Source organism: Patagioenas fasciata, chromosome 2, assembly GCF_037038585.1.
Source record: "Patagioenas fasciata isolate bPatFas1 chromosome 2, bPatFas1.hap1, whole genome shotgun sequence".
NCBI lineage: Eukaryota > Metazoa > Chordata > Aves > Columbiformes > Columbidae > Patagioenas > Patagioenas fasciata.
In genome coordinates this window covers 21,426,252-21,446,333 of record NC_092521.1, presented here as the reverse complement: position 1 = coordinate 21,446,333, position 20,082 = coordinate 21,426,252, and the positions used below count along the sequence as shown (strand labels likewise).

The window sequence follows — 20,082 nt, the reverse complement described above, 5'->3', positions numbered from 1 at the left end:
TCTGTAGCTGATGAAGAGCAGTGTGCCAGGACGCAGGGTTCTCACACTGCCATCTCTCTGTCCCTTGTGCACTTAAAGTAAAATCGCGAGGAACCAATCACCCTCTTTTGAGCTCTGTCTGTACAGGTTGCTATTAATGTGGCAGGAAAACATGTGCCAAAAGCACGCTGTGGTACAGTATTTAAACTGAGTAAAGAAAGGTATGTGAAGGAAGCCATAAACAAAAGGTGAAGCTGTATCTCAACCTCTGCAGTTACAAGTCTCCCCTCAAAGTCAGGAATGTGGACTGGCCAGCTGCCCTGGGGGCTAATTTAGAGAATTTGGTATAGCTAATTCAAAATGTTTGAAACTATGTCACTGGGAATTGTCTGCTACTGACATTCCAGTATTGTTCTGTACAATAATTGTCTGTTTAATCAGATTACAAAAGAAAACATTGACTGCCTGTCTACCTGTGTCCAGAGGAGATTTTGTAACCTATTCTTATGTGCATCTTGTTCGTCATTCAGATTGTCATGTTATTTTGTAACCATGGAGAAGCAAGGAGGGGTGCCTGTTGGTCGAATTTAGATTTCTCCGGCTGAGTGCAAACCAATTTTTGAGAAAAATGAGAAAACATTTCTTAATGTAAATTGTACTGTCACTCCCTTATATCATCAGTGCAAAATGGATTTCTTTCCAGATCATCTGAACTGTATAATTAGCATATTGTTAAAGCATGGGTTTGAAAGTGCAAAATTGTATACGTTTTTATGACTAAAGATAAATGAAATTACATCAAAGCAAAAAAACAATTGGTCAAATTATAAAAGTTAAAAATTTTGGATAGAACTGTGGTATTTTCTAACAACCTTCCCACCATTTTCTCTTAAAATTATCTTTTGTACAATTTTTTTAAAACCTACCTGTGTTTTGAATAGGAATGATTGAAGGGAAATGGGAATAACCTTTGCTCCTAAAACGTTATAGCCTTTCCAAATGGGACGAGCCATTTTTGGAAAGAGGACGGAATTTTGAGTCAATCATTGACTCCAGCCATAGTGTATGTGGTTTTTGTGCTGTGCTACCTTTTAACTTAATGAAGAATCTCTGTATTTTCTTACTCATATTCTCCTACTGTTTTGGTTTACAAAGTAGCAGCTAATTTGACATAAATCCTCTGGCAATCACAGTTTGCTTGCCACTGCTATTTTCTGAAGTGGTTTGTATGCTTTAGACTTCAGGACTATCCATATACTATATTACTCAATAACATTTAAAAAATATATTGTTTTTGTTTTAAATTCATTTATCTTACCTCTGTATTTAGAGCATGTATAAAATGTAACTTCTCCATCATGTTGCAAAAAGTTATTGCACTCTTGGGTTCATGAATTCAAGAAACGTGACATAATAGACTGGCAAATATGGCCTTGTGTCTTCTGATGATGATCCAAATCCACTGACTTATCTTGATCTGCCTATATTGTTAACAACATGGGATGTCACACAACAAATTTTTCATTTTAGCTCTTCTTTATGTACAGTGCAGCGTGGAATTTACTTTTTATTGCCTTTCAGAGAGAAGTATCATACCTCTCGGTGAAATAATGGTTTTGTCAGACACTGGTATCTTTATTGTGTAGTGCTTTTAAATTCTACACTATTTATACCAAGCTCTCTTGGCATAGGACAGGTGAGATGTGATACCTCTGTTTCTCCATGAGAATACTTAAAGCTTTGTGGATACAGAAGTGTGCTGTTGATAGGATAATTGTGAGATCTGTGTTATAGGTTTCAAACAGAATTATTTTGTTCTTCCAAGTGCTCCGTGAGTGTACAAAATGTAAACAGCTGCTAGAAATGACTGACAAATCTAAAGCTTCGACTCACAATCTTCATATTGATTCACTTGCCTCTTCCTACTGTAATTATACTCGTTACAAAGTGTAGACATTGATTTGCTGTTAGAGGTTTTATTACATTTGTTCATGACAGGGAGGAACAAGAATAACTTTATTGCATACGCTGCCAATGTTTAGTTGTCAGAAGATATCTAAATGGATGATTGGGAAAAAAGTTGAAGCATGATGCATGATTGTAAAACCCTTGGGATCAAAGAAGAATCTAAAAATAGATGACACATTTGTCCTGGAATGCCATTGAAGAGTATGCTGCCATTCAAATTGAAATAATTTTAATTGATCTAAGTATTTCTAGCAAGATGACAATAAATTAGAAAAGAAAATCTCTATGTGCTTCAGTGGCAGGTAAGAAGAGTGTTGTGGAGTGAATGGTTTGCTTTCTTCTGTTACATGTAGTATTTTGGAACAATTGAACTCAGTATTTCGAAGGGTGTCATTTGCTATTTTGTGAGTGTATCTAAGAGATAAAAAGCAGTATATACACAAGTATTTTTTCACCTACAAAATTTTTTTGATCCTGATTATTTCAAGACTAAAAACATGCAATGGTTGAATTTAGATAAATTCCAGAATTAAATTAAACCGATCACCTCAAACTTCAAATACTGTCTACATGAAAGTAGTCCTCTGTCTCTTTCTCTCTGTCTTTCACTTTATTCAGAGGATACAGGAACTGAGCTTTGTTTATTCTAAAAAATGATATGGAGTATATATCAGAAACATAATCAAAGCCCCTTCACAACCCTACTTGCAAGAGACAAAAGAGATGCAGCATATTTGAAAAGGGCATCCTTTTCACAATGCCAAGATATATTATTTCTTGCTGTGTGTATTACAGTATCACCTAGAAGCTGTTGGTTTCTATTGACACAGAGTTCCTTTTGTCCTAGATACCATACTTTATAGATAAATAAAAGTGTGTGTGTATACATACATATCTGTCTATCTATAATGTGTATCTATGTATCTGGTTTACATTTTTATATGTATATCTATACATACAAACACAATTACAGTCCCCACTCTCAGTTGTTTGCTATCTAAAAAGACAGCTCAATAAAAGGTGAAAGCAGTTATTATTACTTCCAGAGTTACAGAGAGATTATGAGTGATTTTGGAGGTCCCACAGCAGGAAGGTTTAGATCCAATTCATGAAACCCAGATCTTTCAAGATTATGACTAAAAAGTTTGGTGCAAGACTGGTCTTCTCTAAAATGCATGTGTATCTCCATTATTTGATAGTTTCTTGGAACAGTTTATTTTGATATGCGTGAAAAGTACTACATGGGAGCTGGCAAAGGTTTGAGTTACCTGTTTGTAGGAGTTTCTTTGATACTGCCTTTTGAATATGTCTCTCATTGTAGAAATCAATTTCCATTATTTTTGTTGGTTGCCAAAAGAAGAAGATAGCATAAGCATACAGAAAATACTTAAACATTTTATGGTCATATTCATATTTGGCACAGTGGAAGACTTTGTAAGCTGCATATGTTTATTTATACATATATTTTCACATATGTGTAGGTTAAGGTGCTAATGGTATAACCCAGCCATAGATGAGACTTACTGTTTCTGTGAAATTATCATATTGATTTAGAGTACTACCATATTAATACTTGTTTACAAGAAACGTGAAAAAATACAAAACTTCTGTAGAGTATGACATTTTTCTCCAAGCATTCTCAATACTTTCTTCTTTATTCACTTTATTAATTCTAAGTTTGCAAACATGGAATTTCCTTTTATTTCATCATGACCTTCATGCTTCTACTATAATTTGAAAGACCATATTGCTCTTAGGCTACATGCTTTCTAGTTTCAGCATTATAAGAATGAAATACAGCATCAAATCCACTGATACAGAAAATCCGTACCGTCAGATTCCACAGATCTCCTCTGATTTCATCCAAAGAACAGTTGATTTTTCTTGCAAACTTGAATTGTTCACAATTCAGTCTTAATTTAATCCTTCTGTTAGGAGGCATCCTTAGCTTATTTCAATTTTACTATTATTTATTTTATCTAGACAGTATTCTTGGTACTTTTAGGAACAGGTGAAATATGATCCCTGCCTTCTTGGAGGCCGCAACCTCATTCAGGGGCAGTACCACAAGGCTTGCTGGCACTATGTGGAAATAATTTAGGAGTATCTTCATGGTGTTTGAGTAGAAACTTCAAAGCTGATTATCTATCTGGAAAAAAAAAAAAAGAGAGAAATGTGCATTTCACAAGGGCAGCTGATTAAAAGCAAAAACTAGAAATTTTCCTACCTTTTATTAAGCTTCTACTTGCAATAAAAACTTTGGACTTTTCCAGATGAGAGCTCCTCTCTGGCTTTTACTTCATCATCACTTAGCTATGGCATGCTGTGACATCCTCCTCATGGACATCTACTTTCACACCTGCATACTTACGCTGTTGTAGAAATCATTCAGTTAGTAGCTCTCCTGACTCCAGGTGGTGCAAAGTAAGCAGGAGGTCATCGAGGAGATTCTTTGTGGACTGCAAAACAAGACCCTTTGTATCATCTACTGAGTCTGTAAATTGTAGAGTTGACAGAGGTGCGAGGAGAAGACATAATAAGCATATCTGGTGAGAAAGATGCTACTAAAACAACTATTGTTAAGTCTACCCAGTATGTTGGGGATGTCTACATTGAATTGTAAACAGCTTTTTAGTAGAATAAATTAATCTTTTTGGAGTGTTGTACTTCTGTGAGGAGTACAGTCAAGAGAACAGAAAAGTTTAGACTCAGGATGGTATCTGATGACTGAGACAAGATGTAGATGTCAGTGGAAAGACCGGGAGCTTCTGAATTGCATCTTCTGAGGGTAGGAAACACCTTTTGGGAGTTTGAAGGGGCAGATTAGGCTTGGCTGGCAGATGGTCTGTGATCAGTAGAGGAAGACAGAAAGTTAGAAACCACATGTGTGAAGGAAAGCAAATGTGCCTTTCTTTTGGTTTTTTAATGTTTGTCTCTGGACATTGTTGGAGGCACTTACTGGGAACTTGGGTATAACCCAACACTTGCCATTAAGGGACAACAGTGGCGCCACAGAAGGGAATAGAGGGGGGTGGTAGATGAACTGGACGAGTCAGCAGTGTCCGAAGGACAGAAGATGGGTCAGAAAGTCAGCTTTTATGCTGCGGTCCTGCAATCTGCAGAAGAGTGGTCAAAGGCTCGGGGGGGCATGCTGCATGTGGGTTCAAGCTTTCCCTAATGTTGGAAGGCTTGATTTTGAAATCACTAACTACATCACTGGATATGTAAAAGCAGGATTTGTTTGTCTAGAATTTTTTATCGGTTTAAGTTAATGCATTATGTATCTTGCTAATGTACTTTGTTAACCGAGATGAAAACATATGGGGAAAAACCTGGTAGAATAAAACTGCCCTTTTCAAAGACTCCTTGAACAGCAAATTGTCTGTGCCTATCAGAAATAAATTGTTTACTTGAGAAGTATGTATTTACTTCAAAATAATAGTCATGGCTAAACCAGAAATTTTCTCTTTGCATTGATGCATGTGATTTTTTTCTTGGGGAGGAAGAGAAGGAGCAGATATTTTAGGGGAGCTTTTATGCTGGTATATTTAGTTTTGTAAACTGCTGATTTTATTAGCAGGAGAATGATGATGTCAACATGCAGCCTTTCCAATATTATCGTTTCCTATGTACTTAACTGTTTTAACTCTATATACTTAATAACAGCCTATGCTGCTTATGTTCTTATAGTACATCACCATTGAAGGATAATAAGCTGTTCTAAATTGACATTAGTATTTTTAAGCATCATAGTATAAAGGTAGTATTAATGCTTCAAAGACAAAAGAATTCTGTAGCCCAGATATATTCTGAGTTAAATTTTTTTGATGTCTGTTGACACTGCCTATTTAATGTCTATAGCTTGCCAGAAATACTTCCCTACTTCCTCAAAAAGAAACATGTCTTGTATGTATTGTGCGAAGTTTTCAGTAGCAGTGATTGCAACTGTTTGAGAAAGTTAGAGCTCCTGCTTCCAGTACTGACTCACTCTGAGACCCTGAGCTTTTTATTTAGGTTGAAATTTCTATTAAGGTTGTAGAAGATGTGGACTTGTTGTCAAACACTGTTTACAGCAGTAAAGTCTAAGCTGTGAAGAGTCAATCTCAGGAGGTCAGAATGACCGTCTACAAGCTTCTGCTGCAGAACTGGCCTTGCAAGGCAGTCATGGCCATTCCTTGTGTTCAAAGCCTGTGCTCATTAGGGAGAAGGTGGTAAGGCAAAATAATTTGGGATATGCTTTACTCACATGGTGCCTTTGGGACTTATATGAATGTCAAGATCATTCCTGTACAGAAGGCTGCTGCAAGACCTATATTCTACTTAAGTCTTCTGTAAGCCTCAGAGTAGGATTTAAGTAGTGCACAGGACTTGTGCTCAATCTCTGTTCAAGGGTTTCTTTCACTCAGGGTTACAACTCTGCCTTATAAATGGGCATCAGTCTTTACATCGGCTTCAAAGTCTCGTCAATGCTGAGATACAGCTGCATGGGAAAGCAGGGTGATAGTCCAGGCTGAGGCACTGAAGGAGCAGGTGAGGGTACTCTGGTCCGTGTCCAAAACCAGCGGTCCATCCCAGTCTGGCAGCAGTGTTAAAAAGCTGTGTTGGTCGTTGCTGGTAGAAGATGTAGATAAGCATATAACTCATGAGTGCTGGAGCAGTGCAGAGCCATGTGTCTGTTATGCATGGGCATCCGCAGCGAGTGCAAGGAAATGATTAATTTGAATCTTGATATTGTACATTATAGTTATACTACATTTATCTCTATTTATAATAATGTTACTTTTCATATAAATTATAATTATAATGGATGGAACTATATATTGCATGCATGCAGTGGAGCATGGCATTCAATCTCCCTTTGTCCCAGTCCCCCTCTCACCTTCCTAATCTGAACAATAACTAGATCTTTTGGATGGTTGCAGTAAATGCTGACAAATTTGAGTCTTTGTTGAGATTTTTGTTTTATTTTTTTCTTGGTACTCCTTCTTTCAGAAATTTGTTGCAAACATTGAAAGGAAACAGGGAAATCATATTAAAGCGTCTGCTTCTTTTGTAAGGCATTTGGGGATTTTGGCTCACAGACTCTGAGCTAGAAATCGGCATCTAAGCAGTGGTTTCATAGCTCTGAGTATGCATATCTGATAGAACGCAAATAACTTCATCTGCCGTTACACAAATGAGAGATGAAAATAGATCCTTCTATCTCTAAGCATAAGTACTGTAAACTGAGAAGACACCACAGATACAGTCACAGATGATCTCACTGCTCTTGCTTTTAGAGTTAAAAAGAATACTTTCTAGGACGTTTTTGTTCATTTAATACATTTCATTACATCAGTGTTAATACAGCAGTCTTCAAATTAATTTAACTTCAGTAGCTTTCCGCATTTACAAATGGCACAGGCTACCTAGATATTTTTCACTTTTCCAAGTAAAAAAGAAATCCAACAATATTGGGTAAATGTACAAACATCTACTAATGATCTTATTTAAATATCATATATTTATGCAAATAATACTGTAGAAAAAAGAAAATGTTAGCATCTTTCAGCTAAAAGAGTACCAAAAAGTCCTAGGGAAAGACTGATTTGGTGATGGTGAGATGTTTAATTTTCTCCCTGCAGAACAGCATCTATCTTAGAAAAGGCTTCAGTCTGAGTTACATATACTGTATTTTCAATTGTGTCCACTCTCAATTGCTTTGCATACAATGCTCCATATACCTCTAACTGTATTTGAGGTATAGGAAGCAATAAAAAAAATAGACTCAGGACTGAAATGTCTTCGCATATATCAGGGGAGAATCTACACACAAAGGGACATTTATCAGGGGCGACTGCTCCTCTGCTGAGGAAGGGAGCAAACCCAAGAGTCCAGAAACAGATGATGATCTTATCAAAAAACCCTCTTCAGTAATATCATCAGCCTGCTCTTGCCAAGTCTGGCATTTCTATATTGTGTGTATTTGTGATGGAGAGAGAGGGAGCAAAGCTGTGCAAGCTACGTGTAGCTGGGATAAAGTACCTACTCAGCCCACTGGGTCTGCACAGTGTTATAATATAATTGGGAATCATTTTTGCCAGTATGGAGTGTCCATGTGAGAAAGAAGTTTAGAGTATTCCTCTCACAGAAAACTGCAAGGAGGGCTCTTCAGCTGTACTGCTTGCCTTTGGGGATTTTTTTTTTTGTATTTTTGCAAGTATTTCTGCTCTAGATTTATCTCAGTACATAAAGGGAGTGACAAACTTCTTGAACTGTGCATCCAAATGTGAAGATGGAAAATTATTGAGAAAGACAAAAATAATATTTTTTTTCTTCTTGTATGAGATGTAGACTTTGGAAACAGAGGTGTAAACTGCTCTTGTAGTGAGTGGACTGAAAACTAAAGATAGTTGCTTCTAATTTCATTGCAGGATCAGGATTTTGCCATCATGGCTCTGTTTATTTTACCTCTGTAGATTAGATACTGATATGAATAGAGTATTTTTCATATTATATGTATCTTGAGTAGATATCTTTTTCTTTCTACATCTGTGTCTTACTTTTTTCCTTTGAGCATGTTTCTGTAAGTTCAGTGAAGCAGTCCAGATTAAGGAAAAAAGTCTATACAGCTGTATAAGTCTACTAAAAAGTTAATCAAACTCTAGCAGCAGGGTTAATTCCTTTCTGACTTCCAATAAAAACCAGGGCTTTTTGTAATAGTTCAGCTTAAGCCTTAAAAATTATTTTGATGATATGCTATATGGACAATTATTATGTCATTGTCCATGATCTACATCTTTAGTAGTTATTCAATTTATGTGATTTTAAAAAATTATGTAATTAATCGCCCTCCCAACCCCTCCAAAATTTAGAAGTCACATTGTCATTTCAAATTGATGCAGATATGTTCACCACTGTAGGTCTATGCTTTTCTAACCGGGGATGGTATCTTGTGTTCTTACTAAATTCTGTAGAGTGCACGGTAATACAGGAATGTATTTTTTTTCCCCTTTGCATTCATTTTATAAAAGCAAATGAAGACTTTAGAAATTCAGCACAAATTTGAATTTTCAGAGTGTCAATGCATACACTTCTTTTGAAATTATGATCTCTGAAAACTGCTTGTGTTGCAAGACATAGTGCACCTCCACATGATTGGATTTAGCTCTGCATTGCAGTTGGGTGTCTGGAGCAGCTTATGTACCTGTACCTGAGGTCATATCAGCCAGGCTGGAGTACTCTCAGTGTGGTGGTGGCCAGAGCCTAGTGTAAACTAAATAACCAGTAATTAAACTTTAACTCAGTTAAGTTTTGTAGCCTACATGATCTGGATGCTTGGAGGCAGAGAATAGGCTTGACCAGATGTCAGGGGAAATCACATCCCTGGGTGCAGCAGAGACGCGCTGTAAGTGTGCAGTTTAGCCATGATTAAGCTGGTCAAGGAGGTATTAGAATAAGTATACTTTATTTTGTTGGTTTAGCTTATAGATTAGGCACTATAATGACACACATGCTTTGGCTAAAATGGATAATAGTGTTTACATTCTGTTTCTATATGTGAATGCATGCACTTCTGTCCTTATGTTTCAGGCTTGGAAACATGTATGTCTTCTCTCACTCTGTCAAGGTTTCTGCATCTCTTCTTTTCTTGAGTATCTTCTGTTCCTATTTTCTGGGCTGTGTCTTTGTCTCCTGATGAGACTCAACTCGGGTCTTCAAATGGTTCCTTCCCTAGGCATCCTGTGTCTTGACCCCCTTCCCCCCCTTTTTTTCCACCCTATCCTTCCATGGTCTTTTTTTCTTTTTTTTTTTCTGAAAATCTTTGCTTACTCTTTCACTATCCTCACTTTCAGAATATTCTTTCCTTCCCTTTATTGTTCGTTGTGGGACAGCACTGTTGCAGATAAGGATGGGACCTGCTCTCTCTGCCATTTGCAGTACAAGCAGCAGGTAGGAGAGATAAAGAAAGTCAGAAGCAGACTTTTGGAGCCCTAAAAAAAGGTAGGGAGCAGTAAGATTTTTGTTATAGAAAATGGAGAAGCCTTTTCATTTGTCATCCTTACCTAAAGTGCAGAACTGTCCTCTGGGAGCATTGGCAAGGTAGGCAACATTAGGCAGCTCAGTTAGAAACGAACCATCATGTGGCAGCTTCTCCTGCATTGTGTTTGCTGCCTAGACCTGCTTCTAAGCGCAGGCAAAGGAGAGCAATAGCTTAGAGCAGTAAGTACCTGTGGGTTATGCTTGTGTCTACTCCCTTCATGGCTGTTGTGCTAAAAGATCTGGTTGACTTTACTCCTTAAGAGAGATGGAACCAGGGAGGCTCAGGGTTAGAGGGAGGAGTTGCTGGAGAATGGCAGTGACTTCAGAGAAAGGAAGAAGCCTGCTCCATTCAGAAACCCTCCACCCCCTCAGTGGTAGCAGAGTAGCAGCTTGTCCTCCAGAGTGATTTCAGAGAGCCGTTTTCTCAGCTTTCAGCCCCAAGTTTGTTCCTCCTTCCATACTTCTCATCCTAACAGTGACCTGACCCTTTTTTCTCATCTTTGGGGCAGCAAAATTAAATTTTGCCTTTGCTTCTGTACAACCTAAATAACCTGTTTGCCAGATGCCTGTGAATGCAATTTTCATTGCAAAGCAAATTATAAAATTTCTTTCGAAGACTGATTGTAATTTAGTCCGTTACTGTTTGGACTCCAGTGTGAACTTTCTCATATATATGTGTGTCTTTCTAGTAAGATGACTACAGTTCTTGTACCCTGCAGCAGACTTACAAGAGGTTGTACCCTGATCCCCAGAGATCTTCTCACTCCAGAACCAGCGCAATGCAGAACGGGTACAATGCCACCCATTGTGGAGAGAAGTAGGTAACGCAAAGTATGAAATCCCTGCCAATTAAACATGGTAATGTGAGATGGTTGGTCATCTTCATATAGAGCTGTGTGAATTGCCCGTTACCCAATGTTCTTCCACACCAGCAGTGGGCAATGTCCAGGCCATGCTGTAGGGGATGCAGTATTCATTCATTCATCGTGAAGTGCTATGGAGTAGTGAATTTGGGGTTAGTGATCAGACTCTCAGTTACTTGTTTTAGAGTTTTGGGCTATTGAATGAGTCCTGTGGAAAGGGAATATTTCTGTTTTGCCACCTCCATTATGTTATTGTTTCCAGTGCAATTACAAGCTAATTCAAAGCTATATGTTAGGCTAATAGCTTCTCATTCACTGCTGTTGGCTAGTACCTCTTTGTGCACTTTACATGCCACATACCAGTCCCCCTACCACTTACCTATGAAGAACATTTATTTTTTCCCTGAGTAGAGGCTCATCATAGGCAAATCATTAATGCAACTTCAAAAAGATCCCATCTGTTAGAGTTGCATATGACTAAGATCACAATTATCGAAAGTCCTTTTTTTTCTTCCCCCTTTCTTATCCACACAATAAATGTAGTTGTCAGCAGGATAAGTTCACGCATCGGATAAGGTCACAATTTCATTTAGTGACAACTTCTAACAGCGTGAACTTACAAGGTTCGATTTATTAAAGAGTCAGAAAGGATAAGATCACTGCATGGCCAGCCTGATTTATCAGGGTTTGACTGGAGTACTTGAATAGAGAATGTCGTATTTCAAGTTTATGTTCAAAACTGTAGTTTAGTGTGTGTGTTATGTCTCAGAGACTTGAAAATTGAGAGGAGAGAATTTAGAGGAGGTATCTCAATAATGCAGTTTATGTCTGCCAAGCAACCATATGAACATATAATATTGGAGCTACTGTGTTAAGAATCACAGAAGTGGAAATGGGATAGTTCTCTGCTACCAGTGAACTGCTGTGTGCAAATGTACACGTATTAGTTCATTATAATGAAAGTAATCACCAGTCAAATATTAATTGCAGATTCTTCCTGTGCATACAGGACAGAAGGCACATCTTGGGTTCTGAGCTTAAGAACTTCTGAGGGTGTTTTTAACTTGCTCACTCTGACTTCAGAGCAGTCCTTATTTGAAACCACAATGATTTCTCTACCATGCTAAAATATTCATTAGAGAGCCAGGTGGCTGTGCACTGGAAATGCGCAAAGAAGATGCCATTTGCCAGCAGAAATTGCTAGAACTCCATGGTGTCAAATAACCAGTCTCTAATTATAGCAGAGAAAGACCTTACTCGTTCTTTTTAACTGCCTCCACTCAGAAAGGTATTCCTGATCAAAAAACAAACACACAAAGAAAAACAACGAACTACTGCTAAAGCTATCAGTGACCTGCTTAGAAATGTTAAACATTATAAACCTGGATATAGTTATTTCTGAACAAAGTAGTTCACTTTTTCTCCCCCAAAACACTGTTCATCATTCACCTTCAGATATACACTCCTTTGTTTCATATTCCAGAACAGAGTGAAAGCCAGTATTATTTTGTTCAGAAATACTATTTATAGTTAAATTCTTCTGGTGTTGGAACTGTGGTCAAATCCTGTTAAAGGCCAAAAACTGTTGTTGGATTCCTTTGTAGACTACATGTATTGTGAAGGGGTTTTTTTTTAATTATTCTGACTTTGCTGTGAAAGAAGACAAAGCTAAACAGACCTCTCTACCTTCAGTTTTATGCAAGCCCTGTCTGGCATCCCTAAAACAATACGTATATGCACGTGTAAGAGAAGAATCCTAAATTGAGTCATTTCATTCTGGTTTTGTATCCACCAAGGTGGCCTAGTATCTTAAAAGCCATGGGATGTTTTGTAACTGTACTAGTGAATCATGACTTGGGGCTTCTTTTACAGTGCAGCTATCATAAGTCTTTGAGTAATCACAGACTTTAAAAGTATGCTACATCAACAAGATAAGAGAAACAGCCCACAGCACTAACAGCATTATCTTTTACCAAAATTGATTAGCCCATACTATGTGTCTCAAATATTTTGTATAAACTTACTCGGCAAGCTGGAAATAAGTGTGTTCCTGAAGAACAAGCTGAAAAAAAAATTCTTCTGTGGCAAGGAAAAGGGCAGTAAATATCAGTAAATGGAATGTCTCTTAAGTAATTTTTTTTACCTAACTCGCAAAACCTAAAAGCAGGGCATCACTTCCTCTCTACTTACGTGTCTGAGTGCTGTTTCTGTCACAATTTTTGCTTTTCAGTCGGATGGTTGATGCGTCTATGATGAAAACAGCAAAATATAACTGCCTTTTAACTTTGCCGTAAGAATGATGAAGTATTTAACAAAACTCATCCTAGGAGTGTGTATGAATTCTATATATTATAATTTGCTGTTACGTGAAGGAACGTTGTGTTCAGTGTTCAGTACTGAGCTGGTCTGTTGTGATTACTGATCACTAGAAACTCACAACAGTGCTTCTCACAGAATTTTCTGTTTCCTTTGGGCTGGCGCACAGATTAAAGGAAAGTGCAGCAGTTTTTCATCCTTTCTTTCCTTTTCCCCCTGCTTGCTGGGGTCTCCGTGGACAGCCACCCATGAAGAGTCAGTACCAGCTGTGTCTTTACACTTCCCACTGCAAGTGGTGATATGGCAATAAAATCTCCACTCCTCTTCCTTTTCCTGATGTAATCTGTGAAGATGCTGAGCAGTTGTGAAGGGGACGGTAGCTGCAGGAAGCACTTCTGACTTACATCTGAGCTTCTCCTGAGGCTGAAGGGGATAATCTTGTCTTGCTGAAACATTTCTCAAACTTTTTCCATTAAGAGTCATGGGGTGAGGTTCTCTTTATTTCCAGCGAAGTCTCTTGAGGTCACAAGTTGCTCGGGCCCACAGGTATGGCCTTGCTTAAGCCAGTGTCCTGGTGGGATGCCAGCCATGGGCAGAGGACATCCCCGCTCTCCTCAGCAGGAGCCTGGGCCTGCCCGTTGCCACAGTTTCAATACCGTTCGTTCACCAAATAGGACATTTCAGAGGAGCAAAATGTTGTACATGAACGTAGGAAGGTTGCCGGCTCCTTGCTCTGGGGTGAAGGCAATTCTAGAGAGGATTTTTAATAGTGACATTTGTAATCTTTCTTCTACAAACCCTTGTACCAGCCCCTGGCCTTCCTGCTTAGGGCAGACAAAGGAGCGTTACAGGGATTTCACAAAAGATGCAGGCTCTGGTAGGAAAACAAAATGATCTTGGCAGATACTTATAGACCCTGATGTGCAGTGGTTAGTTGTTGGGGTTTGTTTTGTTTTGTTTTGTTTTTTTGTTTTGTTTTGGGTTTTTTGTTTGTTTGGTTTTGTTTGTTTTAAACTTACAGTTCTCTTAGTGTTAAGTTTTTCCCTAAACAAACAAATATTTTCAGTGGAAAAAAAAACATCTTTGCCAAGAATCAAATTGTAATGTGCTGCACTTCACACAAGCGTAGCCAAAGTATCTGTGTTTGCAAAGACATATGAGCAGATTATCCTTCCCAACCCTAACATTCACCCATAGCGGTAAAATGGCTGCTGGTCATGGTGACGAGAGAGAAATGTTATCTTTTTTGGAGAACTATGATCAGGGGAAACAGGAAGGTTATGCAGCAAAATGTTTTGTAACGCTGTCTGCAATCTGCTACTCTGTCATGGTGTTCTGAGTGGAGGGGAAATTACAGCAGCTTCAGTACAATTCAGCATCATGTTACCCCATCCACAGCACATTTCAGTGTATTCATATGTATTGAAATGTACTGCCCAAACTACAGCTTGGGACTGTAACAAAGGAGAATGAAAGAGAGAAAGAATCCATATTAACTTAATTATAGACTGGAGGCAAAAAATACAGTTCTGGAAAATAATTGCTTGTTTTTATGTTTGCCTCAAATCTGAACTACTTACAAGGTATAAGATTCATGTTATTAATTTAATTGATAATATAAGGTGTAATAATGTGTACCTTAAAACTTAGGTAGGTTTTGGATATCACTGGCTGATCTGCCCTAAGTTTGTCGTTCTTAATCCATTAAAAGACAGGCCTGCTTGTAAATCCACAGGTACAGATAAGGAGTCACTGTTTGACTGTGTCTGAACCCTTTTCAAATGAAAAATGTCAGTGGCAGAAAGGGAGGCTGAATTATTTTTTAAAAGGGTTTTCAAAGATTCTCATGATTCCTCTGATATCAGTTAAATGTGACATGTCCATAGACATGGCTGTTTTTTAGTGTATAAACCCAAGCAAATGCTACAGTTTTCATCTCTATGTAGAGAGAAAATGCTGCAGTATGCCTAAGTGATCAGCGTGTTACCTTGCAATACCAGGAAGATTTCTCTCTTCCATAATTAACATATAAAGACATTTTTTAAAGTTAACACAGTTTGTAACAATGTGACTGTGAGAGGGAAAAAATGCATCTATTTTGGTTTTGTTTTGTTGTTGTTGTTTTTCTTTTTCTGTTTGGATGCATAGATACAACATGTATAAATTAGATATAATTAATCTGTAAGCTTTCCTGCTCACATACTGCCTTCAGAAATGTCATAGCACTGTCACGATGAGGACTCACCCGCATACATAGTAGCTTTTGTAAACTGATACAGCTCTATTTCCTAGATTTGTTCCAGTTTGCAGGAAGGATCTGATGCACAATTTTACGTAGGGTGGTTTTGTAATCTACAACACTCAGAGGTGAAATTTAGATCTCTGTGCTTGAAAATGGAAGCTGGAGCCAAGTCTTGTCTTTGGAAAATGGTTGAGATTAACCCCTGTGGACAAGGACAACCCCTGCAGCCTGGCTGTAACATAAATCCAGGCATCCATGGGAATGATCAGCCTGGGGAAGTCTGTGGAGACTCCCTGCAAGCCAGGAGGAATTACTCACTTCCTCCAGCCCGCGGATCGCTTCACAACAACTTGCAGTTCTAAATCTGAGATGGGTTGACTTCTTGCACAGTTGGACTTTCCCCTGTTTGTGCAAAAGCACCGTCCTGATTTGGGGTAGCGTTGTTGAGAGGGGACATGGTGCTGGAAAAGGCAAGAGCTACTATTGCACCTGGCTGGTGTGGAAAGGGACAAAGGGGCTTTTGCAGGCAGGGAAAACAGGTCAGGAAAAATCCCGGCCACAGCGAGGCTGGGGTGAGCTCTGCTGTTCCTGAGAACAACAACAGATTTTCCATCTACCTTCAGGAAGGGCAAAGCTTAGAAATCCAACAGCATGTAAGCGTTCAGTTAAATGTTTGACAGGAAAAGAACATACGAGCCCCCATTCCTTATTATATTTTATCCTTCTCAAAGTTTAAAACCAGAGTTTATTTGAATTGTTTTAGAAAAGAATGTTAGATATTGTGTACATAAACACAGCTTTTCCTATATTTTTAACTGAAACGTTTATTCATAGAAAAATAAGCTTATTGAAGAGATAGCTTTCAAAGAAGAGATGTCCAGACTATATTTTTAATCCCAAAATGAAGTGAAAAAAATGCTGGGGAGAAAGGTTGTTGATGAATTTAATTTTTCCTTCCGCAGTAATGATCAATTGTGTATTGTTTCCTCTCAGTTCATTGGAAAAACTCAGAAAAGTTAAAGTGACCTTTTAAGTGTTAATTGTGAAGTCCTTACTTTCAAAAATAAAATTTACTTTTGAAAAAATGAAGAATTAGTACACGCTAAAAACATTATACTCCGTCCATTGCCTTTACATATTTGGTGTTAAAACTTTAAGCTAATAATGTAAATAATTTTGGGTCTAATTCTGAAATGTTACTGCCGGTAAAACCTCACTTGGTTCAAACTCCCTTTTTTTAATTGTGGCAAATGTTCTTAGTACTTCCTTCAAAATGAGTAGAGTTGTTGTGGATTTATATCACTATATGATATGTCTAAAATTTTAGTAGCTCTATGCTTCAGAATGTGGACTTGTGACAGCAAAATGCTTCAAGGAAGTTAATGCATGGTGTGTGGATGCTACTGCATTCTCTCCTTTCAGCTATCATCTCTGCCTCCTCGGCATGTCCTAAGAACTTCTCTGAAACCACTCTTCTGAATAAAAATGCCTTCAAACTCCAATGTGTGTGAAAAGATGCCAGAAAGGAACAGGACTTTCTAAACCACGCTGGAATATAATTATAAGGGAAAAAGTTTTGTTTTGTTTTGTTTTTTTTCAGCATGACGAGTTCAGTTGTTTTCCAGACAAGCATAATTACTTCTCGTTGTATGCGTACAAAGCCGACACAAAGGCAGAGGTGGTTGTTGTCAAGGCTCAAGTGAAAGTGCTCTCAACGCGGCGTGTTTGCTTTGTTTGCAGGGGAGCTGGAGCTGGTCCAGAAGGACGGGGAGCGCAAGATCCAGAGCCGGCAGCAGCTTCCGGTTGGAACAACATGGGGGCCTTTTGCTGGGAAGATGGATTTGAATAATAACACCTTGGTATGTAGATGTTCCGAGGCGCTTCGCTTCGTGATATTGTGTGTCGTTCTGCAGGGAATAGCCTGAATTACTGCTCAGCCGGAGCGTTTGAAAACGGGCATTGTGAGCTTCCACGGACAGTGGTGTTTGGCTCTTTTCCAATTAGTTCATCTGTGGCAACTGTCCACAGAAAGTTATTTGGAGCACAGGTTAATAGTATTAAACTTGTTATTTTACAGAGGAAGGGAAATGTCACTTCCTTGTTTGCTGAACCAAACTGTTGCATTTCGGTATTAATATCTGATTTTTTTGGTGGCTTTTAAAATTTCTTATAGCATTAATTGCTCAGTTTTAATTTATACTAATAGATGATATAGAAAATAACTGGCTACATTATTTTATGATAAAATTTATTAAATGTGCCTTAATGTTAATGTTACTGAACGTAGCACGATCTTCCGTTAGATTAAAATTATTTTGAAATATATCAAAAGGCACTTATAATATATTCTTAATTAGCCTTGTGTTTTATTCTGATTGCAGGAAGTATGTGGGCCATATTGTTTATAAGTAATACTTTGCTGATATCAGTTCAGTGTGCTGAAAATCTTGTCCTCTCTAAGTCTTTTTTCATTTTTGTTTGTATTAGTTTTAGGTCCAAGCTTCAGTATTATTTGTATATAGTTCAGATTAATTTTCTGAGAATATCTGAAAAGGTGACCCTGCATTAAAAAAAAAAAACAACGAATGTCTCTTGAAGAAGGGTTTTACACAATCGCGGAACACGCTTAGCCCTGTGGGATGCTGCTGCAAAACCATTATGTTCAGCTGGGTCACTGTTTGCTATTTCAGACTTGTATTAGCATGAATGTATTAACATAAAGACTTGTGGAACTGTTTCACAGAAATGTAATGTTCACATGCATTGGGGTAGATACTGCTCTGCTGTGAATGGAGAAGCTGAGCTTCCCAGTGTTGGGGGTACCATCCTGCCCTTGGAGGACCTGGAGCAGATGGGGAGCGCTTAGTTGCTGAAGTACCATCTGGGGGAGCGTGAGAGGGGGGGTTATGTGGACATGAGGGAAAAGGGGAGACTGAAAGTCTCTAACTCCTCCCTGAAGAACCAATGTCTGTATGCTGGAGTTCTATTTCTAAAGACTGCTGGATAGTATGTATGTTACTTTCTGTAGATATCCATGTAGTGAAGTGTTATGCTGTTGTGAGTGCATAGTAAGTATTTAAGATCTTGATATTTCATAGACTCTTTAACATTATTTATTAATCAAAAGGTGCTAACAAGGTGTTAGAGAGGGAGGCATGGAAACTTTGTCTAAGTTTCCTAGAGTTCAGTATTCCCAACACAGATCAGATTTCCCGTCCAGGCACCTGAATAAAGGATGCATTTTCAAAAGTGTTGGACACTAAAAGCATCTAAAAGCATGGAAAGGGGAAACTGGACAATTTCAATACCTCTCTCAGTTTTCTCCATCTATTTAACTTCATTTTTATTTCTTAATCTATTTGATTCTTGGTCTTATCAGCATTCTCAAAATGTTTTTCATAAAATGTCATTTGCAACAACTAATTTTCTAAGATTCCACTATTACTACTTTTGTCAACTTTCACGCAATAGAAACCCTATTCCTGATGTAGCTCAAAGTCAGTCCACACAATACCTTAGGAAAAATGCTAGCTTTGTTGCCCTACTTGCTCTGCTTCCTAAGGTATATAAGACTTGAAGATAGAGTATAAGAGATAATGTTGGTAGAACCTTCGCTGCAAAAGTTATCAGATATTCTTAGAATGAATTTGCAACATGTCACCAGTTGATCATATTGTTTAATTTTTGTTTTCTGAAGGAGATGCAGAGCAACCACAATCCCTGTAGCAGAAGCTTGCTTCTTTGGTAAAACAGGCATATATTAAGGTCTGTTATTACTTTGTAAATTTGAGCAAATACCTCTTTAGCTGTAACAAAAACATCTAGCTAAGACATTTTGGTTTTAATGAATTTGTAATTAAGCACGAGCAGAGCTGACTTTTTAGGTTGGTAATTATAATGGGATGGAACAACTTCCTTGACTTAGGTCATAGAGATGTGGGCTAAAAATCTTCAGGAGGACTTTTTTTCTCACTAAACTGGAAAGATAATTCCTTTTATTTTGGTCAAATAATAAAAAAAAAAAAAAAAAGAAAAAGAAAGAAAAGGTATTTTTGCTAACACTTGTAACATTTTACTTTTGCTTTGCCTACTAATATAAATACATTTGGAAATATGAAAAAGTTCCTGTAAACAGAGTTGTAGTCCCCAGCAATATTGTTTTGTCCCCTGAGCAACTCCATCCTTTGCGAGACAAAACTGAACTAGATATGATCTCGAGCCATCTAAGGTAACTTCGAAGTTGGATCTGACTTTGAAGTTTGCCTTGCTTTGAGCAGGAGTTTGGACTGGAAGACCTCCAGGGGTCCCTTCCAACCTGAATTATTCTGTGATTCTAAGTATTCGTTTTTTCTGAATATCAGATGTTTCCTGTAATCCTACATTTTTTACTTCAAAATGCTGTGTGAAGAGATGTAAACCTCTTGATAGAACTTTAGTTTACTGTTTAAGCAACACAAACCCAGTGACAGCTTCTGCATATTTTTCTGTTTTTTTTCTTGAAGCGATTCTGGTTTATTTATAATTTTTCTGTTTTCTTGACACATTTGGTTACTTTTCTCACTAGCATACAAGCTCTCTGTTGTTTGTAAGGGGAGTTACATTTGTTTATTTAAGTTATTTATATCTGTTTTCAAAAGCTCATTTGGGTAAAACCTCACCTCCGTAGAATTCAATCAAACTTTCACATCAGCA

The 20,082-nt window shown here is 37.9% G+C and overlaps 1 protein-coding gene across 6 annotated transcripts in view; it reads left to right on the top strand.

Annotated features, from left to right (window-relative positions):
* ZFPM2 (zinc finger protein, FOG family member 2) overlaps positions 1-20,082 on the top strand; it is a 315,150-nt gene that overhangs the window by 137,485 nt on the left and 157,583 nt on the right. For all 6 annotated transcript variants that reach the window (XM_071803865.1, XM_065832699.2, XM_071803863.1 and 3 more), the window contains one exon: positions 17,131-17,249. In XM_071803865.1, coding sequence (XP_071659966.1) covers positions 17,131-17,249 — 119 coding nt within the window. The remainder of the gene's footprint in view (positions 1-17,130; positions 17,250-20,082) is intronic.